Source organism: Carlito syrichta, unplaced genomic scaffold, assembly GCF_000164805.1.
Source record: "Carlito syrichta isolate Samal-C Ts95f unplaced genomic scaffold, Tarsius_syrichta-2.0.1 Scaffold142960, whole genome shotgun sequence".
Taxonomy (NCBI): Eukaryota; Metazoa; Chordata; class Mammalia; order Primates; family Tarsiidae; genus Carlito; species Carlito syrichta.
The window spans coordinates 41,179-50,591 of NW_007087056.1; the positions used below are offsets into that span (position 1 = coordinate 41,179).

A 9,413-nucleotide genomic window follows, 5' to 3' on the forward strand; every position below is an offset into this window, starting at 1 on the left:
ATGAGGTCTCGCTGCCCAGGCGGGTCTCGATCCCGTGGGCTCAGGCAATCCACTCACCTCAGCCTCCCAAAGGCGCGGGATTACAGGCTAAGGCACTGAGCCTGGCTTGGGGTTTTTTTTGAGTCAGGGTCTCTTGTCACCGAGGCTGGAGTGCAATGGCATATTAACAGCTAATGGCAGCCTCGACCTTCTGGGCTCAGGCTATCCTTCTGCCTCAGTTTCCTGAATAGCTGGGACTATAGGCTTGTGCCATTACGAATACCTGGCTTATTTTTTTTATTATTATAAAGATGTGGGGTACAATTCAGGGCTTTTTTTTTGGTAGCGACAATAGTGCACTATGTTGCCCGGGCTGGTCTCGAACTCCTGGGCTCAAGCAATTCTCCTACCTCAGCCTCCCAAAGTGCTGAGATTATAGGTGTGAGCCACTGCGCCTGGCCCAGAACACTTCTATGCACACTAGTCATCACTAAAACTCTTCCTGGGATCCCCTGTCCATTTGAGTTCCCCCTCTTTTTTCCTATGTCTACATTCCAGTTTCCCAGGCCTTGTTCTCCTGAGCCCCCACCTGTTCCTAGTGGCTGAATCCCTCGGCAACTTGTTCCTTATTCTGAAATCTCACAGTCCTCAGTGCCAGTATTTGTCCCTGAAGTCCTTCCTTCTGTCTCAACCCTCCCCCTCCTTCCAGTCCTGCACTTCTTCCTCGATGGCCGCTGGGGCGCAAGCCGAGAGCGGCTGGCCATCAGCAAGGACCAGCGAGCAGTGCGGAGTGTTCCAGGGCTGCCTCTGCTGCTAGCTGCTGACCGGCTGCTGACCGGCTGCCACCTGAGCGTGGATGTGGTCCTGGGCGATGTGGCTGTGACCCAGGGCCGCAGCTACTGGGCCTGTGCCGTAGACCCAGCCTCCTATTTGGTCAAGGTGGGCGTCGGGTTGGAGAGCAAGCTTCAGGAAAGCTTCCAGGGTGCCCCTGATGTGATCAGCCCCAGGTCAGGCTCCTCTGGAAGGGCTGGGGTGTGGGGGCTCTGGGTGGGAGTGAGGGGCAGGGCTAGGGGATTACAGCCTTGCAGGGTGGAGTTGGGGAGGGGGTTGGGAGGATGCCATAGGAACATGGAAGCCAGGCCAGGAGGCCTATGGCCAGGAGGGGCATGGGCTCTGCAAAAGAGTTTTTTCCTTTTTTTTCTTTTCTTTTTTTGAGTCAGGGTCTCACTCTGTTGCCCAGACTGGAATGCAGTGGCATGATCATGATGATCACAGCTTATGGCAGGTTCAACCTCCTGGGCTCAGGTGATCCTTCTGCCTCAGCATCCTGAGTAGCTGGGACTACAGGCATGTGCCACCATGTCCGGCTCATTATTTTTATTATTTGCAGAGACAAGGTCTTACTATGTTGTCTAGGCTGGTCTTGAACCCCTAGGCTCAAGCAATCCACCCACCTCAACCTCCCAAATTGCTGGGATTACAGGCATGAGGCACCACGCCTGGCCCTGCAAAAGGGTTTTTGGATTGATTTTTGGAATGTGTGGTCTGGGAGAGGGATGCTAGCGGAGGCAGCCATCTCCACTTCCTTCCATCCATTTGTTACTCGGGACCAACACGCCATCTCTCCAAGCCCTCATGTCCTGGATCCCTGATACCCCATTCTCAACATTTTTTTCTCCACAAAACCTTTTCTCCCCTACACCTCCTTCACCCACTTTTCCAACATCCTAAAATTCTTCCTTAAACATCCCATCTCCACAACTCTCCTCCTCCGACACCCTGTTTAACATCCTCCCACTCATGCTTTTCTCTGACACCCCATTTCTTGAAAACGCTTTCTCCCAACACCAATCCCCTCCTAAACCCCACCACCTCCAACCCCACATGCCTCTAACATCCTTCATCTCTGACATCAATCCACCCTCACCTCTCTCCCACACCCACCTTCCTGGCAGCCTTCCTCTGCTCCCCACCTTCTCTGCTTCTCTTAGTCGCTAACCCCATCCTTCTAATATCTCTAACCCTCACACCCTCCCAGCATGACTCCTCAACACCATTTCCCTGACACCTGCCTATCTGGGTAAGCGCCACATTTCTCCCACGTGCCTTATCAATACCTTGTCTTCCCTTGTCCTCCCAGCCCCTCTTGCCATGTGCTTTCCATTCAGTACCCCTTCCTGTCAAAGGCAAACCCCAGCCCTGTACTCCAACCCCTGCCTCTTCAGCATGTCTTCTCCTCAGTACCCAAAATCAGGCCCTTCACCCTTGTGCTCCCCGCATGCATCCTTTCAGCATCTCCCTCTGGCACCCCAGCCCCCAACAGTTTCCTACCCCACGCCTCTCCTGCAGGTATGACCCGGACAGTGGGCATGACAGCGGCGCCGAGGATGCCACGGTGGAGGCGTCACCTCCCTTCGCCTTCCTAACCATTGGCATGGGCAAGATCCTGCTGGGGGCCGGGGCCAGTGCCAATGCAGGGCTGACGGGCAGGGATGGCCCAGCAGCCAGCTGCACAGTGCCCCTGCCGCCCCGCCTAGGCATCTGCCTGGACTACGAGCGGGGCCGGGTTTCCTTCCTGGATGCTGTGTCCTTCCGCGGGCTCTTGGAGTGCCCCCTGGACTGCTCAGGGCCTGTGTGCCCAGCCTTTTGCTTCATTGGAGGTGGCGCAGTACAGCTACAGGAGCCAGTTGGCACTAAGCCTGAGAGAAAAGTCACCATTGGGGGCTTTGCCAAGCTGGACTGACCCTCCAGGACCCCTTTTCCAGACCTGGGGTCCTCCTGGGCCCTGGCCCCCAAGCCTCCTGGCCACATCTCCCCCAAACTCTTCCTACCACGTGGTCCTGCCCCCTACCCCATGTCTGTGTCTCCCCAGGGCTTTCTCTTGGCCACAGGGCTCCCGTGCTCACCTCTCTGGATGCCCCCCATTCTTTCCATTGCCTGTTAGCCAGGCCCCAACCCCCACCAGGTCTCTGCTCCATGCTCTGCCTTTGGCATTTGACCCAAGTCATAGAGAGAGCCCCTGCTCCATCCCCATCCTGTTCCCCCAGGCTGACTGGGAGGGAGGGCACCTGGAGCACTGGGCACAATCCCAGCCCTGCCCTTTGCTAGGCCAGCTCCCTGTCCCATCAACGCTGAACTGCCTTGGGGCAGGCAGGCTTCTTGGCGGGACGGTGTCCAGGCACTCCCTGGTGAGGGAAAGGGGACCCTACCATCCTGCTTTACTTCCGTGGGTCCCCACACCTCCAGCCGCATGCCCCTTATGTCCCTCTTCTCCCTCTTGCATGCTTTACCTGTCCTGCACCCATGCCAATGTGCCACGTCTCCCTTGGGGACCCAGCTGAGGCTAGGTGTTCCCACTGGGTTGGGCCAGGCAAGGCCTCTGGTGCCCACTGCTGTCTCCCGGCGGTGGTGGGCACCACTTGGCCTGTGCCAAACAGCTGTTATTTTCATGGTTTATAAACAATAAACTGTGATGTCAGGCATACCTCTGCCTTCCGTGAGCGTGACCATTCCTCTTAGCTTCTATGCTGGGCGCGGCGGGCAGGAGGGCTCGGGTGCTGTTGTTCAGGGCAAGGGTGCCAGGTGGACCTGGCGCCCGAGGGAAGGCGGTCCCCAAGCCAGCTTCCCGCCACACGTGTGCCAGGCCCGGGTCGAGCCGGCTGAGACCACCAGGGGGCGCCGCTCCGGGCTGCTGGCGTCAGGCCCGGACCGCGGCGCCCACGCCCTGGGGGAATGTCGCTGGGGGGACCCCGGGCACCGTGCCTGGGCCCAAAGGGGTCAGGGACTCAGAACCACTTCCCCATTCCCGGGGTTCTGGGGAGCCCACCTCAGCAGCAGCGGGAGGGGGGCGGGGGTCGGGCCTGGCGCCAGCGCCCGGATCTGACCCAGCCCCTGCTTAACGCGGCCGTGTTGACTCTGCGGCTGTTATCGCTGCCCAAGGATTTGCTTCACACCCGGGCAGCTAAGAATAGAGTCGCCGAGGGGCACTGTGCCAGGGGGCGAGGAGGGTGCGGGCCACCGCCGGCGCGGGTGAAACCCAGGCGGAGCCCGGTCACGCTTGCCCTCCCGAGCCCGCTTCGGTTTCGTTTCCTCCTTCCCCCTTGACCGCCACGGATGGGAGAGCGGTGACTCCCGAGTTCTTCCACGGGCCACTCCTGTGCCCCAGTGTCACCTCTTCCTCACATCTGCTTCTCAACTGAGCCCCGCTTTCCTGGCCCTGCTTCCTCCGTCTCCTCCCAAGAGACCCCTTCCAGGCCCCCCACACACAGCTGACCCCTCCTGCCCGCGGGTTACAGACGAAAGATCAGAAGTTGGCCCAGCGGGAGGCCACGTTTTATTCAACCGCGTTCAGGTTCCCAGCCCCTTCTCCGGGCTTTCTGGGCCAGCCCTCCAGGGAGCCCCCACTGCACCACCCCCCAGGCCTACCCCCCAGGGGCAGGGACGGGCTTCCACCGGCTTTAATGGGTTATCGAACTCGGTTGGACCTCTTTGGGAGGCTGTGGACAGCCCAACTAAATTCCCAGCTCACCAGCCCAGAACAGAGGGGAGGGGCCCTGTCCCTACAGAACCTAAGGGGAGCGGACTGGCACTGGCTGGCCGCCCAGCAAACGCAGGCCGCATGCCCCTACAAGTTGGCAGAAGTGGCTGCCGCTGCCGGGTTTGTGTAAGAGATGCTGCTGCCGCCGTTGCCCGCAGTAACCTGGGTGGAGGGAAGAGACCTGGGATCAGGAGAAGAAGGTACCTCCTGGGGCTGGGGCTGCACCCCAGGTGGGGGTAAGAGGTCCAGGGCCTAGCCAGCCCTCAAAGGGTTAATTCAGGGAGAGCACCTGCAGGCCCCACCAGCAGCCAGGTGACTGTAAACAAGGCAGCTCCTCCTCCCTCCGCTCCCCTTCTCCCTCTCCCCGGCTCCAATCAGCCCCTTGGCCTCCGCTCCTGCCCCTCCATCCTTTACAACTGCAGCCCAAGGAGCCCGTGTGTTGGGGGGAAGGGTCTGTGTCTTTGCAAAACTAGGAGAGGAAGGAGGTCCCCAGGAGGAGGGAACCAGGGGCAAGAAAAAGAAACTCCTCTCTCCTCCCCCACCTGGAACAGCTTTCCAGCCCCGGTGGCTGCAGTAATTATTTACTAGTCCAGTAAAGAAAGACCTGGTGAGGAAAGAGGGAGGGGTCCTTACTTCCCCGAAGCTCCCAAGAACCCCACTGGTACCCAGACTCACTTGGCTGGTGACACTCCTTCCTGTATACTGGAGACTTCCCTGCCTCCGCACCCCCCCCCCACTCCCCAGCGTTTCTTAGTCTACTCTCCATTCTTAGGGGATGAATAGGTGCAGGGGTGTTCATTCCCGTGACTCTTGCAGGAAGGGTGACCCTGGGCACAATGCCCCACCCATTCTGCCTCTGGGCTTCCTAGCGAGCAGCGGTGCCAGCTCACCCAGAGCCAGCCAGCATGAATGCGGACAGGCAGTGCTCTGTGGAGAATTCTGGTAGTGAGTTCACTCCCTCTTGAAGGCCCCATTCTTCTGTGGTCTTTCCCCAGACCTGAACCCCAGGACTCCCCTCACCTCTACTCCCATCCTTGCTAGCCCCTCCATGGTTTACCTCATGCCGCCTCTCACCTCTCCTGGGCTCTTTGGGTTTTCTGAGTACCCCTTCAGAACACCTGCCCGGCCAAAGCCTCTGCCTCTCCTGACCTGTAAGGCCCCTTCTCACCTCTTCATAGGGGCTACGACCGGTACTGCCAGGGGGTGCATAGCGCCCATGGGTGTGGTAGGTGGGGTACTCGCTCATAGGGTGGTAGGCATCCCGGGTTGGAAAGATGTCCAGGTGCCCATAGTTCTTTCGGCAGCACTGACACACAGCCTGGGGAGACAGGAGGCTACAGTGGGCCTTGGGGTTCCTTCCATGGGGCGTGGGACTCTGGTCAGGGCCACAGACAGCACTTACCAGGGCGATGAAATAGATGATGGCCAGCGCGACCAGAACACAGACCAGCACCAGCAGGGCAATGCCCCAGCCTGGGACCCCAGACCCAGACTGGGAAGAGGAAGGAAACGGCACCTCACGTGCTAAAAGGAAAAGCAAGGGTTAGAGCAGTCTTCCAAGAAGGCAGCCCTCCTCCTGCTAGCACCAAGGGGACGAGCAGGAACCCAGACGCTTGAGGGAGACAGGCCGTGGCATGGCGCTGGGCTGCGGCTGGGGAAGCAGCCTCACCACTGACTCCTGAGATGTGCAGGTTATAGTTGGCCGCTTCCTTTTCATGCTGAGCAAACTGTGTCTTCACGTCCTGGGCGTTGGTGGCACCTTCTCGGAAAGCCAGAGTCGACTCTGCCACCACAGATCCTGGCCTGGTCACAGGGAAATGGTCAACTCAGCCTCGGGTCTCTGTCCACAGTCCCTCTCCACAGTCTTGATGACATCCACCTCCCACCACCACCACCCAGAGTCCACACTCAGAACTGTACCTGAACTTGATGCTAGAGAGACCCAGGAAATCCTCTTGTTTATAAATCTGCAAAAACTGGGGTAAGAAGGAAAGGACTCAGGCTTGACACAAAGGGCTTGGGCAGTTCCGAAGGCTGCTTTAGGGGAGCATGTGAAGGAGAGGCAGGTACCCACCAGTTCAGAAATGTTTCTCTGCAGCTCTTGGTAGTACTTGGTGCTGGGATTCTCCAGGGAAGAATTAAACTGGAGGTTCACAATGTGGAAAGACAGGAAGAAGAAGGATACCCTGATAGACATCTGGGAAGAAGTGTCTTGGCTTGAGGTGGGAGAAGGAGCTGTGCTGTGGCGAGTGTTCCTGGTAACGGTGCTAGGACCGTGGCTGGCAGGGGTGGGGGGCATAGCAGAGGGGTGGCTGGGAACTGAGGATGGGGGACTCTTGGTTCCTGGGGTTGTGGGAGCCTTGGCAGAGGTGCCATCATGTACCAGAGTGGAAGATGTGCTCCTGGTTGGGACCAAAGTGACATTGTGGACAGGAGTGGTGGTGGCCCCTGAGTCTGGTCTGGTGGCTGGGGTTGTGGTGACATTGTGGGCTGGCGTGGGAGTGACGCCAGAGCCTGGTCCGGTGTCCGCGGTAGTGGTGGCAGAGGCACCGTGGGCTGCCGTGGGGATGGTGCCTGAGTGGTGTATGTCATCTGCCCTCGTGGTGCTGCCGTGGGCTGGCGCGGGGGTGGTGGCGCCCGAGTGGCGTGCGTCGTCCGCGCCCGCGGTGCCCCCGTGGGCTGGCTTGTGGGTGGTGCCCGAGTTGGGTCCCGGGCTCTGGGTGGATGGTAGACTCTCAGATAAGCTATACTTTGTGCTGCTTTGGGCAGTTCCAGTCTCTGATTCCCTGCTTTGGTTGGAGCTTGTGTGGCCAGAATTTGTAATTGTGGGCTCAGAGTCTACAGCAGCTGTAAGAAGTCGAGGTCACAGGGTTGAGTTGAAGGACACATCAGAGCAAGGAGGAAATATAGCCTGTGGCAACTGGAGAAGCACTCCTAGGAGAACTGAGGAGTGGGCAGCACCAGGCCACCCCTGGCTGACCCTCCTCCTCCCCTTGGCAGCCGCCCTCCATCTGCCGCCACCTCTCCTCCTGGCCTGTCCATTTCTCCACCCGAAGACTTACCTCTCCTGACTCCTTTCCCCTCTAGGCTTCTCTTCAGGACACTCGTCTTCCCCTGGCACCCACTCTCCTGGGGGGCCACCTCTTCTCAGCCTGTCTTTAGCCTCTCTCCTTCCCAATCTGGCACAAACGGGCCGTTCCTGCCTGCAACTTCTGCCTTTCATGGTGCCATCTGCCAGGAAGCAGAACCCATGGAAAGGCCAGGGGGACCACAAAAGCAGGGCAGCCCACCCCCCACCTTGCGCCCCTCACCTGAAAGCACGAGGCGTAGCAGCAGCAGGAAGAAGGGGGACTGGATGCCTGGTGTCATGGTGGTGGCGAACTGGGTGGGCAGGGGGGCAGGACAGACTCGGGCAAGTGCTGCGTGTGAGGTGGAGCGGGCACAGGCGCCTACTGCTTTATACCGGTCCCCCCCCTGCCCGCCCTAGGCACAGCCGGAGCAGGTGACAGGTGACAAAACCCCGCCCCTCCCCCCTTCCCTACCTACTACCTCTTCCTCCTCCTCCTCCCCAACCATTCCTGGGTAGGGTACGGCGGCCTCTAATCACTCAACCCTCTGACAACCTGTTTGTTCTCCAACTGGCCTCCCCCTTCCACCAACCGCTCCCTGGCTCCAGGAGATGGGAGGGGGGCCGTCTGGGACCTGGGCCTCCCATCCCCACCCCCACCCCGCTCTAGTTTTAGCCCTAAGGCAACAGCTAAGGTGAGAAAAGGGAACAGACAAAGCTGCTAGGTCTAGGTCCCGGACAGCAAGGCCAGGAAGCCCACCCCTGGGCCCCCACTCCACTCCACCACCCTCCTGCGTCCACTGAAGCCCCACTCTGCGGGGCTGAGAAGAATAAGGCTTGATAATGAGTGGACTAGGTGCGAGTTTGGGACTCCCTCCCCCCCACTTCCCGGAATAGCCCCACCCTTCTAACCGCTCCCTGTCGCGTTCCACACGCAGGTCTACCCTGAAACGCCAATCCCCGCCCCGGCCGGACTTTCCAGTAACCTGGGTTCTTTCCTTGGCCCGAAAGGGAATGGGGAAGAAATTTCCACTAAAAGGAAATCTGGGCTCCAGTGAACCCTGGGGTCCTTCCGTCCCACCCCGCCACTGCTGGCAGGAGCTCCTGCCCTCTAGCGGTCACCGGGCGTCTTGCGGCGCCGACCCGTGCGGGCAGAAGGGCTGCTCCGACCCGTGGGGAGGGGGTTGGGCCGCGCTGCCTGAGTCGCGACTCAGAGAAAGTCTGGAGAGACTAGCCCGGGAGAAAAGGGTCAGTGCCTCGCACAGAGAGGGAGGAACGCACAGTGTGACGGAGAGCCGTGAGCTTTAGGAGGGCCACTCCTGGCCGCGCGGGGTAGTGTCCGGATGAAATAGTGCTAAGTGGTGGGGTCCTGAGGTATGTGGGAGGGGCACGGAAGTGTGTGGGAAAGGGCACTGGAAGTGGGAGGGTGAACGGGACACATTATGATTGGGCATGTATCTAAGAGGCAGAGTGGGTGGGGCGACAGAATGGAACTTGGGGGCACAGAACTATCCTCTGGGGAACAGAGTGGTATTTGGGGCAGGTTGGCACGTGGTGGTGGAGGAACAAAACCGTATGTCGCGGTGCGTCGTTGGAGAGAACCGAGAAGTATTTTGAACAGAAATATTGGCGGGCAGGGAGATATCTGGGGCCACAGCGGCACGTGGAACTTAGGTCCGGCAGCCCCGGGCTGCGGCCTAGGACGAAGCAAGTAACGACTGCGTTCCGAAAACCATTCTTAGCCCCAAGGAATACGGATTGGAAAAGTGGGACTTCAAAAACATTTCGGCGCGGTGCGGGATTGGCGAGAAGCCCGGTGGGGAGGCGACG

At 59.5% G+C, this 9,413-nt stretch overlaps 2 protein-coding genes across 6 annotated transcripts in view; one reads left to right on the forward strand and one right to left on the reverse strand.

Annotated features, from left to right (window-relative positions):
- Nucleotides 1-3,480, forward strand: part of TRIM46 (tripartite motif containing 46) — an 11,087-nt gene extending 7,607 nt beyond the window's left edge. For all 5 annotated transcript variants that reach the window (XM_008050080.1, XM_008050079.1, XM_008050084.1 and 2 more), the window contains 2 exons: nt 689-986; nt 2,329-3,480. In XM_008050080.1, coding sequence (XP_008048271.1) covers nt 689-986; nt 2,329-2,722 — 692 coding nt within the window. In that variant the 3' untranslated portion in view covers nt 2,723-3,480. The remainder of the gene's footprint in view (nt 1-688; nt 987-2,328) is intronic.
- Nucleotides 3,481-4,453: 973 nt separating this feature from the next.
- MUC1 (mucin 1, cell surface associated) lies at nt 4,454-7,885 on the reverse strand. The gene is made up of 7 exons (XM_008050093.2): nt 7,814-7,885; nt 6,591-7,232; nt 6,437-6,492; nt 6,186-6,319; nt 5,919-6,040; nt 5,685-5,834; nt 4,454-4,678 (listed from the first exon to the last, which is right to left on the reverse strand). Exons 1-7 carry the CDS (start codon nt 7,883-7,885, stop codon nt 4,604-4,606), a joined length of 1,251 nt encoding a protein of 416 aa, XP_008048284.1. The 3' UTR covers nt 4,454-4,603.
- Nucleotides 7,886-9,413: the final 1,528 nt, after the last annotated feature.